Source organism: Larimichthys crocea, chromosome XI, assembly GCF_000972845.2.
Source record: "Larimichthys crocea isolate SSNF chromosome XI, L_crocea_2.0, whole genome shotgun sequence".
NCBI lineage: Eukaryota > Metazoa > Chordata > Actinopteri > Sciaenidae > Larimichthys > Larimichthys crocea.
Genome location: NC_040021.1, coordinates 9,489,496 through 9,513,370, shown reverse-complemented (window position 1 = coordinate 9,513,370; position 23,875 = coordinate 9,489,496). Strand labels below are relative to the sequence as shown.

Here is a 23,875-nt window from a genome sequence, read left to right as displayed (position 1 = left end):
TGATTTTAGCTGTTAGTTGTTAAATAATAAATGAAATGTAATTGTGTTTTATAATTTAGTGGCTCTAAATAGAGCCCCCTCAATTTTACACACTGGACCTTTAAAGTTCATACTTTAAAACTGCATCAACTGATTTCCTTAGCCACTCTGGGGCAGTGGAAACACAACAGCAACATATTATCACCTAAAGTAGATATTCTGAACAGTATTTATACATCCAGCAACATTAGCATTCACTTCGAGTCATGTCACTGGCCCCCAAATAAACAGTGCTGTGCTATGATAGCCAGCTGGTCCCTAACTTTGTCTGCTGTTTGGGGCCGAAATGATGTGTACTGTGTTTTTAGAGCTTTTTCACTGAAAACAGTTACCAGTTGGAAGCCATAATATCAAAACAGTGACCTGGAAAACATTGAAAGCTTCGTAAAGCTGAGAGGATCTGAAGGGTTTGGTGATAACTCTCTCAGGATTCTCATGACTACGACTGAACGTTCTCACAAACGTAGTCAATTGATGCATTATTAATACCAAATTATTGATTACATCCTTCCAACTCTCTCACACTGACACGCATCATAAACGAGGCTTCCTTAGAGGTGAAAACATAAATTAAGAAAACAAGCCTTCCCTTTGTTTAGCTGATACCTGTCTGCCAGCTTCATTCAGTTGTTCACTACATGCCAGGAAACACACACATGGCTTGGCATCTGTGTTGGCCCAGACTTCCTCTGTCATTTTTACACACTCTGGCTCTCTAGCTCTTTCTCCTTCTCCCTCTCTCTCTCTCTCTCTCTCTCTCTGACCCAGAAGCATTTCTTCCTCCCATGGAGACTTCCACAAAAGCTAAAAAAAGACCCACTTTCCCATCTCCTATGGTGGAAAGAGAAAAGGAGAGATATAGGAAGGAATGCAACCCAAGAGTGTCATTATAATTGATAATTTAAAAGGCATCTTCTGCATGTGAAAAGCCTTCCCCTGCCAAGAACTTAAATATGCACGTATGCGCTGAATATAACATATACAACATAAACATAAGCTGTTAAGAGCAGCACTTGTCTCCTCTTTATTTCTACCTCTGGGAGACATTACAGGAGACAGGAACGCTTCGTCAAGGATAATGGCAATGACAAGTAAAAAATCCCCATGTGGTTGCCAATAGAGCGACGTCTATTAGATGAGAGAATGTATGTGTAAATATATACAAGGAAATTAGATGTGATAAAAACTCATTGCTCGATTTTATGTAACACAACAAGGTGTCCCAATTTACACTACACCTACTGTAGCTAATCCGCTAGACTATTTTCTCTCATGCCATGAAAAGACCAAAAGCATCGCTCCATATCTCAATGCTTTCTGACTTCCCTTATCTTGGAAATCTTTTAAAACTCTGATTTAAAAAAATTTAAATGAAACTACAAAAGAGTGACCTAATTTAAACATTCTGTCGGGATTCTTTCTAAAAGAAGTACCAACAAACAACAGACGGAGAAATCCAGTGAAGAGGAAAGAAACAACAATCCTCAATACAACACAACAGCTGTGTCTTTGAAACAGTGTGTGAACTGTTAAACTAATTTAATTAAATTACTGAAGTGTGTTTTTTGTACGGAGCATCATCTATGCATTGTGAATATTTTTCCAGATTGTGCCTCGTCAAGAAACTCAGAATGGCAGAATTTACCAATGTCCCATGAGTCTTTATCGTAAAATTACTTCTTCTTGTAATTAACATTGTAACCTAATTTTACCCTTTTTTATGTAGAGAGGTACAGTTCCTAATCTTGGAACATTCACACTATGTGTAGAGACTGAAGATGGCTCAGTGTTTGAAGCTGCTCTCGTGCAGTGTTCAGCAAATGTCCGACGAATACTACTAAGCCAGCCTACAAGCCTCGGCCATCCTTAGCTGTCCTATTAAGTCCTCTTCATGTGACATATGGATGACAGATGCCCTACAACAGACTGGTGCCAAAAACTTCCTCTCTCTCTGAACTGATGGGGGAGCTATTACATGAATGAACTGAAAAGTAGCATCAGGGTTGCTGTGGCTTTTACTGACAAGTGTGAATGTTCCTTGAGGGTTATTTCATGGTGTAATGTGCCACTGTGTAAGAGTGTGTGATGACTCTACTTGCCCTTTTCTAATGACTAAGATTACAGCTACAGTCAGTCATTGTCACTCAACATTGGCTCACAGATGGAGAAAGAGAGGGAGATGAGAAAGATTAAGACAAAGAGACGGAATGAATACCCAGAGAAGAGGTGTAATCACAAAAAGAGAAATTTTAACAATTCACGCGCTGTGTGCATGCGTCTCTTTGATTGCTAAATGCAAAATAACTGCCATTGCCTTGAAAAAACAAATGAGACACAGCCCAGAAGAGAGAGAGAGACTGGACTGGGGGCATTGTTTCCTTCTCTAGTTTTGTGTCTGTGACAGAAATACCAATTATTCATTGCTGGAGAACATTTCTATTCAGTGCTATTGGTATGTGGTCTAATTCTTCTTGGTTGCCTTGGTGACATGCACATCAGGAAGACGACACAGCATCTCACAGTCTTCCAGTCTGTTAACCGATTTCTTGCCATCCAGAGAGATGCTCTAACTGTGAACCAAAAGGTAAAAAAAAAAAGAAACTACAAATAAATCCATACCTGCCAATGAGAAGGAACTCCCCAAACACCCCAAGTCTCCTCATGGCCATCAGTAGACCCCGGACAGTCATGCCCTCGCAGAAACACACCACAACGCGAGCTTTGGGAAGACGTTCCCGTAGTTTCCTCAAAAGGCGATCGTAGTGCTTCTCCCCAGCATTACTGTAGATCTTGTCCGAGTGGGCAATGCATAAGCCTTCCTGAGAGGCCAGCTCCTTGAAAGCCTCCATGCCGCTCTCTCCGTAGTTTCCTATAGGCGATAAAGAAAAGACTGTTATTAAAGCATTGTGAAATCTGTTCCCCTTTCCAAGCCGTAGCCTTTATGGATGTGGACAATACACTGACAGTGGCATTTTCAGTAATTGTGAGCTTAAAATATTTGGCATTATTCTCTGATTGTAAATGACACATTCCTCGTTACTTGCAAAAACACATTGACATTATCAAATAGGCAAAAGTAATTGCTTTCAAGCATACATTTCTAATTATTCCACTGTTGGACAATCAATGTTATGCTTAACCCCCTAGCAGTTGTTCGATGCGTCAAGTCCTGCCTGAGCTGAAGCGACTCTCTGAAGATGAGTGTCAGAGATTTTACTGGCTACTGATTGCAATCAAAGCCAAAAGGGGGTGAAGATAGCTGTCCTTATTTAACACAGCACACCATCCCAATCAAGAATCCTGCAAAGCTGTTTGAGTCTAAATCTTCTATTTCCATCGGACTGCAGTGCTTGTGTGTCACGATCAGGATTGTTAAAGCCTACGGCTCTTTAACATGAGAGCTGGATTACACAGACAGTCTAATCACTTGTGCATGCTTGAACATGTGTGTGTGTTTGTGTGTGCGTGTGTGTGTGCATGTGTGTGTGTTTGAATACGCATGTTATAAAAAGAAATTACCAGCCCCTCTCCATAAATATCTGAAAACATTTGATGTACAATTGCCTTGATGAGAGGCCAGGTTCCTGAGGGCCTCCATGCCACTTTCCCCATATATGGATGATGAAGAACAGACACTCTATGCATGTTTTGGCTTCATAGAGGAAGACAGCAGCTGAAATAGGCATCACAGTAATGCATTTCCACTGGCACACAATGGCCGCATGTGTCGGTTTTCCAATAGTCCTTTGATGATGCTTCATTTCATTCTCCCACTGTTAAATGGAAATAATGATATCCAATTATTTTACTCTTTCCATGCAGGCTATGAGATAGGTGGGTGGTGGTGCATTAGTTGACAGACCATTTGACAATGTCCACCGGAAAAAAAAAAAACTTGTTTTGAGTATTCCTACCAGGCTGATGATAATCGGGACAGGTAATATGCAATTTCACAGCCCTGGCTGTTGCTACGGGAACAAGCTGCATTTATAACTTGCCTAAGGTGGCAGAGAGGAAAATCTCACGAGCTTAAAGCCAGTCGTGACCACCATTTCAGAGATACCTAAAGATAGAGCAAAACAAACAAGTGGATTGGATTTACATATGACTCCACAAAGGTCAGCGTAAACTCTGCATCAGACAAATTATGAAGTCTCAGTTATAAACATTCACTGTGGCTCCAAACTTCTCAGCGGTGTGTGTCTTTTCTTTAAGTTTGTGAAATGTCTGCATGTAAAAGACAAAAAAGAATTCAAATTAAAGCTCAGGGTACAAGTTTGTATTTCAAACTTAACTTTTTGGAAAATATCCTATTTTAACACTCGCACTGCGGTCTATTGGCTGAACAATGTTGCTTGCAATAAAATCCATCCTTCCCCTGACTGGTCTTTCATTACTCTTAAATTATGACTTCAGTCCCAGAGGATCCTCCTGTAGATATCTTGAAGGTCAGACGGCTGACGCCACCTAGTTATGCCTCCAGGTACTACAGCTCCCTAACTCCCTCTCTTCATCTATCCGGCAGCAACCTGTGACAAAGCCCCTCTCCAACACCTAACTATAATAGGACTTTCCAGAGATGTTTTTCACTTCCCATGAGTCCACAGCTCCTCAGGGGGGATCCTGGGTAATGTTGCCTGTCAGTCATAATTTGGGTGCACATCACTGACTGTGTTTCGCTAAGACTTTAATGAAAAGCTATGGGCATAATTCACTTCTCAGTAATTACTCTGTCTACCATACCCCCCTCTCTCTCTCTCTTTTACCTCCTGTTTCCATCATAAAACTCTGTTGTGCTGCTCAGCTGAACAAATAAGCAAACAAGTTCTCCAAAAGAAAATGAGCTCATCATGTCATGAAATTCTGAAGACTATCATTACACAGCTTTCTGTGGAGATAAGATGTTATTTTGAATCTTTTATATAACTGGTGAAATTTGAAACGGTAATGCCATTTCTCATCCAAACCTCATCCTCTTCTGACTTAACCATGGCATTAATTTTAACATTTCCAAATGAACACCTAAATTGTTAATGCTAAAACAGTCCCTCGTGTGCTTGGCTGGACACTGTCAAAACTTGCCATGGCAACTTTAATAACACGGCCAAGAACCTCCAGCTTTGGTACCACACACAGAAACATAACAAAGCACGAAGGAAGGGGAAAGAGTAGCAGTATGTATATTTCTAAAAGAAAAGAATAGACTACCCAATTTTTACTCAACATACACCATAACCAAGTGCAGGTTATTTAACAAATGCACACAAAGCTGTATGATGATGCAAATGTTTGAAGTCATGTCCACACTCAAGTCTACTGCATATAAATCCTACTGAAGATATACATAAGCGTATGTGTGGATGCACCTAAAAAGACAGATACTGTACTTGACACTATGTTCAACATGGACATGGACCTGTGAACTTGCACTCAAAGACCATGAACAAAAAAAAGGATGGAGGCTCCAAATTCCTTAATTTAGCTGGTCTGTGCACATTTTGTTGGTCATTTTATCAAATTATTTAATAAGACAAATGACCCAAATCACTTAGAATCTCTATAAAGTCTTTAAAAAAATAATTTTGAACATTTTTAATGTGTCTCTCTCAAAAATGCAAATCACAGAGAGCTTTGATGCCATGAGCAGTTATAACACAATGAATGAGGTCACCATGAACTCACAACATGGATGTGTTACACATAATGGTGATTTTCCACAGTGACAGGGTTCTCACCCTCGGTGTGCACCGCAGACACGTAGGTCCAGTTGTACCGTTTGACAATGTCCAGCATGGCCCGAGCCTGAAGGGTGTCTGACGGCACAACCCTCAGGAAGTACTTGAACAGAGTCTTGTCACTCAGGTCGATGCTGGTGGCAGAGTAGGCGATCTGCGGGATGTTGAAGAGCTGCAGAAGGTTCTGCACCTGAATGGCCACAGAGCTGGATCCCGGTCCGATCACTCCGGCAATGGGCTTCTTGGAAGGTGGAGGCTGATGGGACGGGGTGCCGTCAATGCACCATTTGGACCCATCCTTATCATCCCGGATGGAGATGAGGGAGTCCCGGATGAACTCGATGCTCTGCTCCAGAGCCACAGAGGAGTGCCAGCAGGAGTCCCGGATCTCGCAGCCCAGGCTGATGTTTGGGAGCAGGTTCGGGTCGGCGTTGATCCGATCTAACGTATGGAACATGGCCTCCACCCTTTGGATGCCATACTGCTCGCGGACGTCCCCGCACTTCCGCTCTGCAACTTTCTCCGCGGACGGCTGGTGGTGGACGGAGAAGAGCGCGCCGATGATCACGTCTCCATCCATGCGTGCCACGGAGCGGGACACGGCGCGAGGGATCACCGACCGCTCATAGATGCTGCTGCTATGGGAGAGCACGAGGACGCGGAAGAAAAACGTGGGGAGACACAGGAGAGCGAAGAGACCCATCTTTACGCGTGCCATATTGTGCCACATCGCGTGAGCCGTGCCAACTGTGCAGGCATACTATCTGCTGTCGGTCAATACATCCACGTTTATCCCAGAGACCATGATCTGCGAGCACAACACCCGGGGCATATCCACGCACACCTGCAGAAAAAAATGAGACAAACTGCTGTGACATGTAAGCTGAGAGAAACGAGGCCAGATGTGCTTAAGGTTTATGTTGGAGTCGACTAAGCACGCATGCTCCTTTCCATCAACGCCCTGCTTTACATTCCTACAGCTGCAACACCCCTCATGCCTCTCTTATATCAACGAGGTGCCTTTGAGCAAGGCACTTAACTCACACCCAAACAGTGATAGCTGAACAGGACTGCACTCCACTGGGAATTACCCAACCGTGCAGGTGGTAGGCTCTGGAAGGAGCAGCCAGGTACTTTTAACATTTCTTACACACTCGTTTTTTTTTTATTACAAACATTCAGAGAGAGGCTGAGAGGACTGTGTGCTCACTGTCCATTGAGAAAATCACAGGCAGAAAGCAGATTTCAGCACCGTGGACAGCGCGTTTGGGACTCTTTCCTGAGCTCATCATCTCTCTCTCTCTCTCTCTTTCTCTCACACACACACACACACACACACACACACACACATTTTTCACCATTTGACTCAGCTAGTTTGCAATAAAGCCGAGAAAACTACAATCCTACCACAGTCGACTCCTGTTTGAATTCTACATGAGGATGGATACAAGAGACTAGGCTACTTCTGTTTTACTCCCTACATTTTTTTTTCTTATCTGTTATCTGTCGTGCAGCATAAGGTATCATCGGTTAATAATAGTACTCATAATAATAATTAATAATAATAATAATAATGATGATAATAATAATAATTATAATAATAATAAGGAGGACGAGGAGCAGGAGAAAGCATGCCATGAATTTTCTGTTCTCAATACGCTATTTTGCCTTTTATCTCTCCATATTTTCCACTGTCCGGTTACATCGTGCATATTTCAGGCAGTTTTTTTCTGCGTCCGTCGCATCAAAACTTACCTGAATCCTTGAGACATGTCGCGTGCCTTCGTCCGTCTTCTGTAGCGCGTGGTCCTCGGCTGTATCGCTTGAGTCTCTCCCTCCCTCCTCTCCCTCTCTTTCTCTCTATCTCTCTCTCTCTCTCTCTCCCTCAACTCGAAACGTGATCGTAAAGAAGACCTCCCCGCGCATCCATCGCTTTTTCTACAGTGTTTACCTCTGATGTGTGCAGGTCTTTAAAAACGTGCTTTATGAGAGTAAGGGTGTTTTATAGAAGATAAAATGACAGCAGAAAAAAAATAATCAAAGTTTGGATTATAATAAGATCTAAAAATGATGATGATTGATGCTGTGCATGGCAGTTGCTTACCTACGCTCATTTATTGCATTTTCATTAGTAGTATCTCATGCGAGGCCCATTAGATACATCCAGCTTAAAGGAAATCCCTCCACCCCCCATGTGTGTGATTGTGTCCCATTATCGCTGCCATCACTTAATATCCAGTGTGTCAATAATTATTTTCAGTCAGGCGTTTAACACCATTTGAATGAAATCACAGCTCATTATAACTGAGGGGGGGTTTACAGGATGTTGGATTGACATGTGAGTACAATAAGCAGTCTTTCAAGACTTCCCATGTTCACTCCTTGGGTTTACCTGAGGCCCCTGCCTCCTTAAAGACCTCGTGAAAAAACCCTCTGAGGATGTTTCCCATGGAGAAGTTTGCATTGCGCCATCTAGCGTTTGGTTGAAGGTCACTGATGACATTTCAGGCCAATCATAGATGTCAGATTTTCCGCCCTTTAACCTGCTGAACAAAGCTCTACCTATACTCTACAGCCTGAGAAACACGCATGCCATCAGGTGTTGGTAAGTGAACTAATGTAGGTCTGAGGCAAACACTTGGAAAAGAAATCACATAAAAGTATTATTTCTATCAGTGATTGTTTTCTTCCGTCACTGAACAGAACTTCTGAAGAAACTCACACCCTTCAGTGATGAAGACAGTGAGTGAATGTTTTAACTTCATCCCACGCAAAGACGCTGCCCACTCCCGGCAGGGCCATGTGGTTTACGTGGCAGGGTCGTGTCGTGACTCACGCCAGGCGGTATAAATCACAAATAAACTTATAAAGGAGTCGCTATGACACTGCCACTGCTGGTGCCCGGGGCTTCGGGAGCGAGCATCTGATATTGAACCTGAATAAAAGTGACATGTGTTTGGAAGGAGAGACTACTTGGATGCTGCAGTCACACTTGAGGGCAAAGGGCGAAGACGATACGCGGTTTATTCGAGGACTGCAGTCTGCGTGGGCTGACCGCAAGGCAGGATTATTATTTTCATGATGTATTATTGGTCAAGAGAGACCGATCAATTATATAATTATCATTTAGAATAGGTGGGCTATATTGTAATTTTATTACATTCTTTTGGTGCTTTGGAGTGTCCCATTTTCACTCCTGTCACCGGGGCTGCTTAAAAATTGATTGAGTCAAAAAATAAGCATTTCTTTAAAAAAAAAAAAAAAAAAAAAAAAAAAAAAAAAAAAAAACATCAATCAATCTTTTACCAAGCCTGTTTTTCATATTAGAGCTTGCTGGGCACAGCACTTATCCAGTAGCTTTTCTATCCACACTGGATTGATAGCCTATTAAAAATGAAACAGCTTATATAATATATTAGAGATAAACCTGCTTTGTTGTCTGTAATGCCACATTAAACAGCTTGAAACTTGCAGAAGAAGGCATGATTTTCAGCACCGGACAGCTCCACGGGAGAGGTGGGCGGGGTGAAGGTGTGTCTACAGCAGCATGAGTGCTGAAGTTAAAGATCTGACCACCTGGATAGTTGACAAGGCAAAAAAAGGAAAAGGTGTGTGTGTCTCAGTCACGGTTCTTTCAGTGCAGCAGGACTTTAGTATCCGATTTTTTTATGGTTGCCTTGCTCTTGCAGTGAACCTCAAATGAAGCACAGGAACCACTGAATCACAAACCTTTGCCTGACATGATTCTTGGATTCATATGTCGCATATTGGATTTACAAACGCGCAAATCGAAAGCAGTCTGACAGAGAAAATCCAAACAAACGCTATGATTACATTTTGTTCTCATGCAAAATCCACTGAACATGTTTTTAATGTTTATAATAACACAATCTGTACATGTAACCATTATAAGCTTATGGATGTAGAGTGTTTAGGTTTGGATTGTATTCAAAGATTGAAATAAACGCACAGCTGTCAAAATATAGTCATTGCAAATTCTCATTTGTATACATTCCAGGTGTTATATAATACAATTGTGATGTCTCACTCACTGCTTGCATGAGTTTGTTTCAGTCCCATTTATGAAAGTCTATTCAGCACTGCCCATGAGTGAACTCCTCCAGCTTCAGGGGTGCTGTTTTGTAGGTGACCCCGACCTCGAAACGTGGCGTCTCCTCGAGTTAACAGTAAATTGAGGCTCGGCCTGATCATGACCAGCCAGGAGGCCACAAAATGATACAACACTGACCTCTGCTGTTTGTTACTGGTTACTGCACGTCATTTAAAAAAATAATAATAATGTGTCAGACATTGTAATGAGGTGACAAGATTGACGTGATTTTCATGGAAGGTCAAGTTAGTTTTTTTTTATTGATAAAGGACGTGGACATTTTTAAAAAAATTATCTGCCATGACACGAATCTATCATAACTCACCGATTCATTTTCATAATATAAAAATACAATTTCAAACTGTTTTTTTTTTTGGAGATATAACCTGACAACCCAAACAATAACGGAACAAAAAAATAATTTTGTATGTATTGTAAATTATTAGGGATATAGTCTTTATTTACAAATGTTATTCCACATATATTTATATAGTTATTTGCTTAATTATTTAAAAGTTACAAATATGTATTCACATTATTTTGTATTCATATATGTTTCTCCTCGTTTGGTCTTTTTTTTCTTGTCTCCATGACAACCTGCAATAATAAACGTAAAACACATGTACAATTTTTGTCAATAAAGTTTTGAACAGGAAAAAAAAAAGCCAGACAGGCTGAGGAGGAGAAACTGTAGCTCTTAGCTATCACTAGCTAGTTTCTCCACAGATCTAACTAAAACTATCAGCCGGTTGTTTTCATACAGAACAACCTGAAACACTTCTTATCGTGCGTTTTCCCTGCACAACACGAGAGAAGAAGGTGAGAGGCGCATGTTTAAGAAGACTTTATTTATTATTTTTTAGCTTTGCTGTCAACTTCCGTGCTGTGGCTTAGCTGTTGTGTTAGCCAGGCATTAGCCGGCGTGAGCTAAGCCTGTCATTGTTGATCAAAACAAGTTGATTTAAACGCGAAAGGAGAGCTGACAACGAGCTGGCCTGCAGCAGGAAGATCTGCATGAAGCTTCTCGTGTTGTGGTCGCTTCCTTTGACGATGCTGTAAAACTTTAGCTGTGATGTGTCCTCAGCTGTTAGCACTTTATTTGGAGTGAGGAGCCAGTCTAATTAGCTGCTGGTTAATTTACCTAAAGGGTTTAACTTGGTTATGATAAAACTTTTACAGCTCAGGCACTAGATGATTGATGTCTTGACAAGCTGCTTTTATAACCCCAGACTGGACTGGACTTTGAAATGTCAACATCTAATTTACATTAATAAATAAACGCACATTGTTGAGCAGGAGCACACAGTAACTTTGTTAGTACTCTGTTTGTATCTTCAACCTTTTTCACCTTGCTTTAGACATGTCACATTTTAAGCCTGGCTTATAATAAATTTACTTTATTCACCTTTTATTTCACCTTATTAACCTATTTATATGCTGGATTATTATTAGTCTATATGTGTTTATCATTGATAGAACATTCAGGCATAATGGAACAATTCATAAATAATATATAAACAGTAAAAGTAGCTTTTTGTTATTATAATTTTTGTTATTATATTTTCTTTAATTCTCACAAATTATTCGGGTGAAAATTGTCAATTATTATGACAAATTGGCGGACCCCCCAGGGGTCACGACATTACTTATGCATTATATAATTAAAACTGTATGGTGGATGTACTGAGAGTATTACACAATAAGTAAAACCATGATCACCAATCGTGTCCCAGTTCTACACTCATGTGCATATTAATTGCATGTATGTATGTATGTATGTATGTGTGTGATATATATCTACATTGTTTTTGCAGGTAGTGTATGAGAAATCCTCATACTTCTTTTTATTTATAATTGTACATAATACACTGTGCACATAATCATCACACTGCCCGTTTAACTTTACAAAGAGAAAGCAAAATGTATCTTTCCGAGATTTCAAGTCCAGATGTAATTAAGGAAAGGTTTTGACCTCCTTGTTATCGAGCTGGGAAGCTTCCTAATAAGGCTCTTGTGTGAGGCAGCTTTTTTATGTGCGTCACGTGACTGCAGTTGACGTCCACAGAGGGTAGAGGGGGGCTCTCTGTTTCACAGACAGGCGCTAGACAAGAGAGAGAGAGAGAGAGAGAGCAGCAGCAGCAGACAATTTAGGTTTGCTGAGTCATTCAGTTTGTTTGGTAGTCCCCGGCTGGTATATTAATAATGTCAGCACTGATCTGAAATCACTTTTACTACAAATGAGCAAAGACTTCATCAGTTCTACCGTGTTAATATTTAAGTGTCCAATACAAAGCTCTGCTTAACTTGGAGTATGATGTCATTGTTGCTGTTTCATAGTTTAAATATGAAAGTCTTTTATTTGTTAGAATAAAGCTGTCACCACATGTGACTAAATGCTTTTTACTCTTTGCTTCATCCCTTTGGCATTTTTAATAGTTTGTTTGTTTGTTTGTTTGGATGAGGTCTTTGAGGTTTTGGACTTTTCTTCCTGTTTGTGCTAAAAAAAAAGATTTTTTTTTTTATTTTTTTAGCTTGAGGGCCTGAATCTCAGCAAACACAGTGACATCTGGTGGCTTACAGTAATTACAGCAGCTATTCAAGACTGAAAGCTCAAAGCTCTGATACAACAGCACTCTGACTTTATAATATTTTCAATCTTAAATGCGGCCAATAAAATTGTATCTTTATCTAGAATATTCTTGTCTGAAAGGCTCCGGGAAATGCAGATATTATTGTGCAATATGCTAAAATAAAATAACACAGGTTTTTGTTGACATGAATGTAGCTGCATTTATGTGTAGTATATTGTGGTTTTACCAGTCATGTTTAAAGTCTTTTGTCATCAGTCCTGTCAGATTTGTGACACGACATATTGAAACACACTTTGGTTCCTCTGTGTCATATGCCAAATTTCGACATTTTCCTCTTGTTCCGATCCGTCTGATCATCAATAAACTGACATTATTTCCTTTTTTTTCTTCTTATTTGACAGGACATTGGATTTTCTCACAGTCAACCTCAGACGTTTGCCCCTCCCTCAGCTCTGAAGATGGAGGAGGACCATGTTCACTGTATGTCCTGTGTTAACCAGAGATGCATGGTCAGACCTCAGCCAGGCATTTCTTGCGATCTTGTCACCTGTCCCCTTGTGTGTGGGGCTGTATTTCACTCCTGCAAAGCTGATGAGCACCACCTTATGTGCCCGTTGGTGAGGGTCCCTTGCTTGAACAGTGGCTATGGCTGCCCCGTGACCCTGGTGCGCAACCAAATGTATGCACACCTAGAAGTGTGTCCAGCTGGAGTCGTGTGTTGCACCATGGAGTGGAATAGATGGCCTATTAGCAGCTTGGACTATACTTCCTATGAGAGCCTGAGCCGTGGTGTGGAGGAGGCGGAGCAGCTAGACATGGCACTTGCCCTTCAGGACCAGCGTACACTCCTGGAGTCCCTCAAGGTGATTGCCATGGCACCTACTGCAGAGGAGAAGCCAGTTATCCCCGTTAGTAAGGAGAACCGGGAAAAAGACTCATCTTTGCTTACACCTGCCCCTGAGGCCTCCACCTTTATTGAAGCCCCTTCACAGTCATCATCCTCACATCAGCCACAACCTCCCCCACCAGGCTCGGCGAAGGAGAAAATTGCCAGTGGAATTAATGGCTTGAACGAGGAGCACTTCAGCAAGCTGTATGAAGCCACAGTGGAGACTGCAAGAAGCTTAGTCGCTGCTTTAGAATTTGTTAGCAGCAGCACAGAGCGCGTGAACAGAGGAGGTGATCTGCAGAAGAACAGAGAACTCCAGAATGGAGTGGAAGACGAAACACCCGAAGCTGCTGAAGGTTTGAATAAAAGGAAGGCGGAGGAGCAAAGTGTTTGTTCTAGCTGTCTGAGAGGAAATGTGGCTTTGAAAGAAACCGGTCTAAACACTTCAAACACAACGAATGGACCACTGTCAGGAGCAATGCAGGCCAATCTGGAGACAGCCGGTCCTGTTGCGATGCAAGATGACATGAATGCTAAGGTTTCCACCCCTCTGATGGCATCTCCAGTGCATGTCAGCCAAGGTTTAGCACAGAGGGCTGGCCATGTAGTCTTAGAAGATAGGGGGTTAGTTCTTTTAGAAAACCACGGGCCTGAGCGCAAGTTCCACAACTACCAGTTTTTTAGGGGCCAGCCTCAATGTTCATTACCTAATGGGCGGGTAGGTTTCATCCCAGACAGGTCATTGTATAGATTGCGACCCAAAATGGAGGACAAGGCTGTGGATACCTCAGACCTGGAGCAGGATGACGACCCCATGGGTCTCGGAGAGATTGATCTGATCACAGCAGCCCTGCTCTTCTGTTTAGAGGAGTCCAGGGAGTGTCGAAGGATCTCCGATACAATCTATGTTGACGGCTACCACGTTGACTTTGGCACACAGACTTTCACTTTCCCTGCAGCAATCTTGGTAACCAACACTAGAGTGGGTGACATGGCCTCTGCGTCTGCTTGTGACCACGCCGCCCCCCAGCTCTCCTACCCCAGCCCTTTCCGCACTCTCCGCCTTGGCCTCGTCCTCGAAGCTTTAGAGGTCGAGGCGGTCCCACATAACCGCTACCTCCCTCCCAACCCCCGCTATCAGCACATGTTCCCCTTCGTCTGTGGTCAGTCATTCCGCCGGGACCAGTTTTCCTCCCATTTCACAAACGTCCATGGTGACATTCATGCTGGTCTCAATGGTTGGATGGAGCATCGCTGCCCCCTGGCATATTATGGCTGCACATTTTCCCAGCGGAGGTTTTACCCATCCACCCGAGGGGCCAAGGTGGTTCATGACAGGCACCTCAGGTCCTTTGGGGTTCAGCCTTGCCCAAGGGCAAAACTGCCAAGTGACTCCCAGTCTGACCAATTTAGTGGGCTTCCCATTGAGATACTGTGGCACATAGCTGGTTTCCTGGACAGTTTCAGCCTGTGCCAGCTGTCATTGGTGTCACGGACTATGAGGGAGGTGTGTGCCAGTCTCCTCCAGACCAGGGGTATAGTAGACCTGCAGTGGGAGCGAAGGCCATGCCCTGGTGCTCCTGGCACCGTGTCATGGCAGATCAAAAATAGAGTGAGTAGAAAACCTGCATTGTGAATCTACTTTATGTGTTTAAAATGAAGATCTGATGCAAAAATATTCCGGCTGATATGTTGCTGTATATTATACGCACAATAAAAAGAACTGTGACTATATTTTTAATAATATGGAATAAAATAATAATTATTACAAAGCTGTTGGGGGAAAGAGCTAGCCTGAGGTAAAAAAAAATGCAACTACCAGCACCTTTTAAGCACTAATTAACAAGTTAGGTTGTTTAATCCACACAAAAATATTTAAATCAGTAATTCAACCCGGCCAGTACAAGTGATTCTGATTTACAATGAGCTGAAAGGCAATTTTAGGATTTTTAGGGTGCTGTAATAAAAGAAGAACTTGTAGCTTTCCCCATAGACTGTGGGCAGCCTCCCACAGGTTCATAATGAACCAAAAATATTTTCAAACGTCCTGCGGAATTGAAGTTTACCTTTCACTTTCTGGCAGAGTTACCTTCAGACACCGCTTAAGAAAGAGTAGAACAACTTATGGTGAAAGCAGCTGAAAAAAAAGCATCAAAAATGTTGTTGTACAATCTTCAGTTCTAGTTGTAACCGAGGAAAAAAAAATAAGGAAAAGGAGGTTTAATTATAACGGCCACAACAGCTGCAAAGTTCCACCACCTAAATCAAACTTATAGTATTGTGTGAAACAGCTCATTAAGAAAAACGAACGACCACAAGCTAGTTCACTTTTGGGAATGTTACTTTTAGTAACGTTCTTGACACTCAGCGCTCTCTTCATTGCAACGTCTTTTTTTATTTTTTTATTGTTCCAGGTGTGGAGATTCAGCACTGCCTTCAGCCCAGTGTTGTCGTGGGGGTTCACTGATCTCCCCAGCATGTCGGACCATCTTAAGAAGTGTCACTACAACGTAGTGGAGCACAAGACGGAGCCTGTACCTCTTCCTGCCATGTGCACTGCCCGAGACGGACAATCACTGCGACGCGTCCTGCGTCACATAAACACCTGACCAAACGAGGCTGACCTCTCGTAGCCGCACAGGAGTCACTGTGGTATTATGTGGATGCTGCAATTAAAAGATTTTCTGTCTTGAAAACAATTAACTCTTCCTGTATTACACTAGATTATGAAGAAGCCTTAATGAAATAACACTTTATAGCAAAGTGAAGTCTGTCATTGTGAGTGGTCTACGTGGAGAAAAAAAAAACAGCTTTGCATGGATTTGTGCTGAAAATATTCCCTTATTACGGTAAAACAAAGTATATTTTCTTGAAGTCAGATATGCACAATAGATTTATATTAGTCTGTATGATACACTTAAATTGAATTTAAATGTTTTCACTATCTTGCCTTTCAGTAGTAGCCATGGGAAAAAGCTGATTGTTGGTTATATTGCACTATTTCTGCGTGACAGAAGTTGCCAGCACTTTACACAAGATTTGCTAATCTCTCCTATGTCGACACGTGACCCTAAATGGTCTAGTCTTTCTGATCCCTACAGAGGCTGCAGGTCTGATGTCCGGGTTTCTATGATGTCAAGAATCAAGAGAGATGGATATTAATATGAGGTTAGCCTCATAATGCATGTGATTTGCTACCATTTAATAAAGTCTTTACAGCCTTTTATATATTTGTGTTTATGGGTGTCTTTAGTTAGTTCAATATAAAATTTTATTGTTATTACCCAGGAGTGCTTGAATAATAAAAAACTTTGCCTATATTTGTTTGCCTTTTATACTGAACAGAGCCATGTGCTTATGGCCTCTTTACAATAACATGCCAGTTTGTGCGGCCGTTCACTGTAGTCAAAATACTGAGATCGCTTCAAAATGTCTGATAATTACAGCAGGGCTCAAAATGCATTATAACAGCACATTTGATGACACTCTGCTAGAACCGTGAAAAGTTCTTATCTGTAAATCGTAACTGTAGGGCAGCTTTTAAGAACACTTTATTAGGCTAAACCTAATGCGGCCTCATACAACTGCCCTGTAATAAAGCCTGCTTTCATGAAGGGTGTTATGTTCAGAGCGGAGTTCATTTAAACTGTATGATTGAAGGATGTATGCTTTGCGTTATGAGTGGTTTTTATTATTTACCCTCACTGATATAAATGCTGGACAAAATAGAAAATTATTATTATTATTTTTTAAGCAATGTAGCTCCACTAAGAGCTTTGTGCACCGCTTATGTTGACTGAGCAAAGACTTGCTCGCTGGTGAGGGGGATGGTACTTTTCATGGCTAAAAATCAGTTAGACCCTCCTGGAGCTGTTTTAATTTACATATTTGAATTCTAATCTGCAAAATCTTCTGCACAACTCTGGGCTACTGTGACCTCCAGTAAGATTAGTTCAATGACTATCTATCCATAACTTATTTATGGAAAAATCTTACATACATTACATTTTAAATATTCAGTGTCTGCATTTGATAGCTTACAGTCTATCTACTTTTCTCTCTCAGTCATACTTGCACCTCTGTGAGCCTGCTAATATTTGCACAATGACTGATGCTGATGATTAGCAGGTAAAATTTACCTGCTGATTATGGCACTGGAGGACAAGTCAGGAATCACCAAAGGTTCATAATTCACTGTTTGGGGAACATGAATGTTTATGCCAGATTTCATCCATCCATCCGAAAGGTTCCCAGTTCCCAGAAAGCTGTTGGGTAGATAACAGTATATTAGCATCTTGACAGACTAGGTGATGATTTGCATTTGCAAATGTATTATGATTTGCATGTAGTCTGTTAGAGGCATGAACATCAGAACCACAGTCCTTCAATAACAGAGTAAGGTATTTCACTGTGTGAATTGTCTTGTGCGACCAATACTGCTCCAGTGACACCACATCTGTCTGTGAAAGACAAATGAATGAACTGTGTTTAGAGCTCCAGCCCCTTCATATCACCAAGGTCGACCACCCAGTACCAAAATAGACTTTCTGTGCAGGGGAAACTGCTATTTGAAATATTATTCATAAAATTATTAAATGAGTTTGATGTTACATATTTAAATTTATATTTAATTACTGGTAAGTTTAGTTATTTAATTTGTAATTTCAGTGTTTTCTTATTTATTCAAATTCAGCTCAACTAATTTAATAATTATTGCACTTTTTGTGATCATCATAGTAATAGTTAGTTTTTATATCAGTGTCATGACACTGCTGTTTTACAAAACATGCCTCCTACAGTAATGCGCATATAAAACCAAAAAAAGAAGAACAATAAAGAAAGGAGGAGTAGTAGTAGTTACAACACTAGTTACAATGTTAGAAGTACAAAATCAGTCTCATCTTCTTTTTTTTAAAATATAAGCACACTGAGGCATCCTACATACCTACCGTACCTTTAATCAATTTATCGTCCTGCATATCCAAAACATGGAAAATGTGTAACCGTTGCTTCTGTTGGTCACTCCTAACTGACTGAGATCAAAACTTAACACTTATGGAACATTTATGAATGGCACATGAATTGTGAGAATAAGAAGAAAAAGTCATAAATACACAAAGTGACTCTTGCTCTGAGGCCTTTTGATGGACTCATCTCCTAGAAAAGAATTCACTCTGAAGCCTCAGTACTCTGATTAGGGAATGTTCAACACCTGTGATTTCTGTTCAATCACTCAAGTGCTGTTGGGCTCCCTGCCAGTCTTGCTTAGTGGTTCAAATTAAATGGTATCCTTTCTGTCCAAGGAGCTTCTGTATACCAAGCCATTTTTTTTTGTGTGTGGTAGTTGTTGTACCTAGCCAGGCATTATGACAGAATATACTCTGCAAGTGACTACAGGAAGCATGCTGCATGCAGGAACATTTGATAACTTGTATGTTACTCTAATCGGTTCTGAGAGGCAATCGGAGCGCACCCAGCTGACCAGTTTTGGGTTAGATGATAAAACTGGAAAGGTAAGTTATGAAACAACAATGAAATGAATTGTTTCAAAGGTTGTTATTTTTGTTAGTTTTTGTTTGTTCTTTCTTTCTAGTTTTTAGAAGAAGCTTAATACAGGAAAGTTCAAATATAAAGTCAGTCTTTATACACTATGTGACATTTGATCTATCTTAATATTCCTAATTGCATTTTCCTCTCCAACCACAGGTGGGAACGTATTCTGTGACGACATTTTTTTCTTTAGGATGTCTTCTTCTCCTCAAGTTGGAGAAGGATCCTTTCCATGAGTCCCTGGAAAAGGATTGGTTTTGCTCCACAATAGTGGTGAAGACTCCAGAGAATGATGAAATTCTTTTCCCCTGTCACAGATGGATGTCTAGGGGGGAAATTGCGTTGTTGAGAGGTGGAAGAGGTTAGTATTTTCCCACTTGTAAGGGCTGCATGTACATATAATTCCATTCAATCTGTTTCAGGTGTTTTTTTTAATCCATCTCTCTGCTATAATACACACAAAGCTACAAAACCTTCCGAAGATCTCCATCCTCGACTAGTAGAGCAACGGAAAAAAGAATTGGTCCAACAAAAATTAATGTACAAGTGAGTGTTCCACCCATTAGTTCAGTGCACATCTATGAACGCTGACATTTATTCAGGATTTCTAACTTTCCTGTTTTTCTCCACAGATGGGAGAAGTATGAAGATGGCGTCTCATACATCTCAAACATCAAGGATCTAAAAGCTCTTTCTGCAGATATCAGCTACTCCTTCTTAAAAGCCTTTCAATTTAAACACATAGGTGAACTAATGTAAGTGCTACAACCTACCATTATTCTAAAAGTCAATCTTTGACAATCAAACACAAATGGTGCAGTGAACAAAGGTTTACAAAAAATTAGCTTGTTTTATCCAGATCAGCTGAGCTCAACATGAAAAATCTGACAGATGAGCCCTGGGAAAGCTTCGAGGCCATGAAGGGCTTCTCCTGGTTAAAAAAGTCCCCCTTCTTAGGTAGAATCTTTTGTATGGTGCGTTTTTGTGTTTAACTTCTCTGTAAAACATTTCTATAAAATAGATCATTTATTATGTTTCAGACTATATGTTTCAGCACTGGAAGGACAATGACTTTTATGGATACCAGTTTCTTAATGGCCCCAACCCCAATGTGATCCAACGCTGCTCAAAACTTCCTTCCAACTTCCCTGTCACAGAGGAAATGGTGAAACCGTTTCTGGCCAATGGAAGCTCTTTGACTGCAGAGATCAAGGTACTAAAAAAATTGTAATTTTGATTTAAGATATGTTAACTCTTACCACTCGTCCATTTCTATTGTAATACCTCACATCAGTACTTTATATTCTACAGAAGGGCAATATATTCATTATCGATTACAAGATCATGGATGATCTACCTCAGAAACTTATTGATGGTAAACCGGCACCTCTGACTCCTGCACTCTGCCTGCTGTACCTGAATCCAGAGAAGAAACTACTGCCCATAGCAATTCAGGTTCCACTTCCATCTAGTCAAATATTTCTCTGACTACTTACTTTTTTTGTTTGTGATCGCCTGTAAACGTTTTTCATCCCTCAGCTTGGTCAGAAGCCTGTAGAGGAGACCCCAATTTTTCTGCCGAGTGACTTGGAGTCTGACTGGCTGTTGGCCAAGATATATGTGAAGCATGCGGATGCCCTCTACAGTGCAGTGATTGCTCATTTGCAGGACACTCATCTACTGGCAGAAGTTTTTACAATGGCAACATATCGAAATCTCCCAAAGAATCACCCACTGTACAAGGTGGGCTGTCTGTTTTTTTTTTTTTCCCAAACTGGAATGGAGTGTTGCAGGCAGAATGAGGCTTGTGTATACCTTATGTCTTCAGTTCTCTTACTTAGTTCATGACTGTTGCCAGTGTCTCCTTTCTCCAGCTGCTGATGCCCCATCATCGATACACCCTCCACATAAGCATCTTGGCTCGTGCTCGACTTCACGGCCCTGGAAGACTTCTTACAAAAGTAAGGGTTATCATTGACAAGATAAATTCCACTAATTAAATATAATGTGTGGGTAGTTTAGTAATTTTGGACATGATCTTTCATTTTAAATAGTATGCAATTAATGTAGTTTATCCTGTATTTGTTGGAGGCCATAATAAATATTATTAATAAATATGTTTTCAGTTTTCTCTTGGAGCAGATGCAATAACAGAACTATTAAGGAAAGCGCTCTCCCAGACGACGTACACTTCCCTCTGTCTACCTGAAAACATTGCAGCTAGAGGACTAGAGTCCATCCCCAACTTTTATTACAGAGACGATGCACTGAGGCTGTGGAGCATCATCAACAGGTGAACTTCTGCCTGACTAGTAGTCAGTCCCTACTTTTATGAACTTAGTATGTAAATGTGGGGCACATTGAATAATTGTTTTTAACCAATCATAATTTAGCTTATATTCATTGTGATACTGGTACCCGTGTTGTTGTCCTCAGCTTTGTCAAGGCAGTGGTGGTATTTTATTATCCATCTGACAGTGAAGTGTCTGGAGACTCTGAGCTCCAGGAATGGGTCAATGAGATCTTCTACTATGGATTTCTGGGAAATGATAACTCAGGTATCTCATTTTGTAGCAAGAGGTCCTCCCCTTTTTAAAAAGTGCTTGCATTGTATGTATAATGTTGAGGCCCTGCAGGAGTTCTCTCTAATCCTGAAGGGGGTAGTCTGAGGAGATATTAAAGGCTTTGACATGTTTGCTTTGTTTAAAATAAGTAATCCATTTCTAAAGGTTCATCTTGATCAGGGTTGTGGGAGAAGTACATGTTGGCTTGGTTACAAACTGGGGGAATGAGATTCTTTAAGAATTTTGTTCTATGTTAAATTCCTGACAGGAATCCCTTCAAGCTTTCAAACTGTGGAGGAACTGATCAGGTTTGTCACTATGGTGATTTTCACATCATCAGTCCAGCATGCTGCGGTTAACAGTCCACAGGTAAATATTTAACACCTAATGTATGATTTCTGAAAAGAAAATGCAGTAATTAAATTTTTAAGTGATTCCTTCAATCAAAATTAAATTTGAAATTGTTTGATGGCCAGTAAATACTTCAAAACATAAGCTTGTTAAACCACCAGTGAGCATGGCATCAATCCTCTGATCTAACCTTCTGCAAGAAGGCAAACAAGCAGATGTACAAAATGTCCTATAGTTGTACAGCTCAAGGTTTGGTTGTGTTAATGGCTACTGTATGTCTTCTAAAGTTAGATTTTCTAGGTTGGATTCCCAATGCTCCATTTGTGCTGCACCAACCTCAACCAACAACAAAAGGGCAGTCGAGCATGGAGGCCATCTTGGCGACTCTGCCAAATAAATCACTTTCAGGACTTCAGTCTTCACTTATGTGGAGGCTCAGCGAGATGTCTGATGACTTTGTAAGTTTGATATGTAGTTTTTCTCATCAAAACTGCCACAGGTGAACTGTAAAACTAGTAAGTCTCCCTTTCATAGATGGAACATAATGTTTTGATTTGGTTTTTATCAGGTACCTCTGGGTACTTATCCCCAGCAACGCTTTGATGAGCCTGCAGTCTTGCAGATGATCAAGGATTTTCAAGCCGAGCTGTCCTCCCTCAATGTGGCCATTACCAAGAGGAACTCTGAGCTTGAGCTGCCTTATTATTACCTGAACCCTAAAGAAATAGAAAACAGTGTAACCCAATAGCAGATGAAGAGCATAATGTCATCGGTAAACAAGCTGTCACAGCTTTGTTGTATGACATATTGCTACCAATATTGTGATTAATGTACTGTAAGTGACACTGTTAGTTTATCCTGAAAGTAAAGATTGAGACTTATGTGGGTGATGTACTTTGTTTTATTAGGTAGGTGAGAGTACCTATACAATACATGGTGTTTGTGATCTGAACTAATCCATTGAGCTCCTTGATCAGGTGATAGCCAGGCATTCCTCATGCTCTGGATCTGCAGTTGAAAGCAACTGTGGCACCTCGATCCTGTAAGGTTATCTTTGGTAAAAAGATTCATGATACCCGAAAAGAGAATTGTGATCACTTTGATCCACTGATGTTTCATCTGATGCCACTTTTGGATCAAACTTTGAATGCCTATTCTGTAATCTAATTATGGAGGTATCTGCATTTGCAAATGTATTATTTTGTAAATTCCAGCTTTTTCTTTAGTTTGAATTACCAATTTTCCAAATCATAAATACTAAATACTGTTCAACCAAAAGTGGGAGGGGCATGAGATGTGGAGACATAAAAAAAAAACAGACCTAAGAAAAGGTGACATACTAGTATTTAGAGAGTTCATTCTTTCAGTCCACACAGCATTGCTCCTTAATGACCATGGCTGAGTACAAGCTAGTATAACCTGTTAGACAGGAACATACATAAGAACTGGTAAGCTATCATACATAGTCCATCCTATTAGCTTCTTCTGTCTCTGGTAACTACCCCAAAACTACTATTCCCCAGAATTATCTCTTTAACCAAATCACACACATCTATGTGATCTCCTTTTGGTATGTAATAATGACAATGATGTATTGTTAGTTAATGTGTCTTTCAGCGCAGAGCAGAAGAATCAGGTTTATTGCCATGCAGGTTTTTACATAGAAGGAATTTTAGAGCAAAACATAGTAAGATAATAAAATAAGAAACAACAGAAAAGTAAATTATAAATATAAAATGAACATGGTAAACAGACCATTTGTAGCATTTATCAAGTGCCATCAGTGCCTGTGTGAGACTAATTAAATAAAGATTCATAAATAGTTTGATACTTGCTTGATACATTGGCCTACTTTGTAACAAAGGTCATACTGACAAAAACTGTAAAGCCTTTTAAACCTTAATTTATTCAGTGGAGCTCCACCAAGAGCAGTGTGCATCTGTCATGGTGATAAGGCATGTTGCAAACCCGTCTTCCAGCAGACACTTGGAGCATTTAGAATTTACATATCTGAAATCTTATCTGCAAAATGTTTTGCATAATTG

The 23,875-nt window shown here is 40.7% G+C and overlaps 3 protein-coding genes and 1 long non-coding RNA gene across 6 annotated transcripts in view; 2 read left to right on the top strand and 2 right to left on the bottom strand.

Annotated features, from left to right (window-relative positions):
* The window catches only part of grm1a (glutamate receptor, metabotropic 1a), a 32,355-nt gene extending 24,657 nt beyond the window's left edge, over nucleotides 1-7,698 (bottom strand). Inside the window, exons 1-3 of one of the 3 annotated variants that reach the window (XM_027284603.1) lie at nucleotides 7,530-7,698; nucleotides 5,775-6,618; nucleotides 2,659-2,908 (exon numbers count right to left, since the gene is read on the bottom strand). In XM_027284603.1, the coding sequence (XP_027140404.1) occupies nucleotides 2,659-2,908; nucleotides 5,775-6,504 (980 nt within the window). In that variant the 5' untranslated portion in view covers nucleotides 6,505-6,618; nucleotides 7,530-7,698. The remainder of the gene's footprint in view (nucleotides 1-2,658; nucleotides 2,909-5,774; nucleotides 6,619-7,529) is intronic. The other 2 variants (XM_027284601.1, XM_027284602.1) reach the window with 2 other exon arrangements.
* A 2,815-nt stretch (nucleotides 7,699-10,513) lies between these two features.
* Nucleotides 10,514-16,591, top strand: fbxo30b (F-box protein 30b). The gene is made up of 3 exons (XM_010749942.3): nucleotides 10,514-10,704; nucleotides 12,878-14,977; nucleotides 15,780-16,591. Exons 2-3 carry the CDS (start codon nucleotides 12,935-12,937, stop codon nucleotides 15,972-15,974), a joined length of 2,238 nt encoding a protein of 745 aa, XP_010748244.2. The 5' UTR covers nucleotides 10,514-10,704; nucleotides 12,878-12,934; the 3' UTR covers nucleotides 15,975-16,591.
* On the bottom strand, nucleotides 11,717-18,523 carry LOC113746935 (uncharacterized). Its single transcript, XR_003463239.1, has 3 exons — nucleotides 18,320-18,523; nucleotides 17,505-17,630; nucleotides 11,717-11,986 (listed from the first exon to the last, which is right to left on the bottom strand). It is a non-coding gene; the product is annotated as an uncharacterized LOC113746935 (long non-coding RNA).
* Nucleotides 18,524-18,563: 40 nt separating this feature from the next.
* On the top strand, nucleotides 18,564-23,018 carry LOC104934305 (hydroperoxide isomerase ALOXE3). The gene is made up of 14 exons (XM_010749941.3): nucleotides 18,564-18,878; nucleotides 19,072-19,276; nucleotides 19,380-19,461; nucleotides 19,548-19,670; nucleotides 19,775-19,872; nucleotides 19,956-20,128; nucleotides 20,227-20,370; nucleotides 20,455-20,658; nucleotides 20,790-20,876; nucleotides 21,042-21,208; nucleotides 21,352-21,473; nucleotides 21,748-21,848; nucleotides 22,118-22,288; nucleotides 22,399-23,018. The coding sequence occupies exons 1-14, from the start codon at nucleotides 18,732-18,734 to the stop codon at nucleotides 22,576-22,578; spliced, it is 2,004 nt and encodes a 667-aa protein (XP_010748243.3). The 5' UTR covers nucleotides 18,564-18,731; the 3' UTR covers nucleotides 22,579-23,018.
* Nucleotides 23,019-23,875: the final 857 nt, after the last annotated feature.

Excerpts from the sequence above, each read along its gene's own strand:
- LOC104934305 (XM_010749941.3), top strand. The coding sequence starts at position 18,732 with ATGACAGAATATACTCTGCAAGTGACTACAGGAAGCATGCTGCATGCA. Across the intron at positions 20,371-20,454 it reads TACTGCCCATAGCAATTCAG|CTTGGTCAGAAGCCTGTAGA; the intron begins GTTCCACTTCCA and ends TTCATCCCTCAG. Across the intron at positions 20,659-20,789 it reads AGAATCACCCACTGTACAAG|CTGCTGATGCCCCATCATCG; the intron begins GTGGGCTGTCTG and ends TCCTTTCTCCAG.
- fbxo30b (XM_010749942.3), top strand. The coding sequence starts at position 12,935 with ATGGAGGAGGACCATGTTCACTGTATGTCCTGTGTTAACCAGAGATGC. Across the intron at positions 14,978-15,779 it reads CATGGCAGATCAAAAATAGA|GTGTGGAGATTCAGCACTGC; the intron begins GTGAGTAGAAAA and ends TTATTGTTCCAG.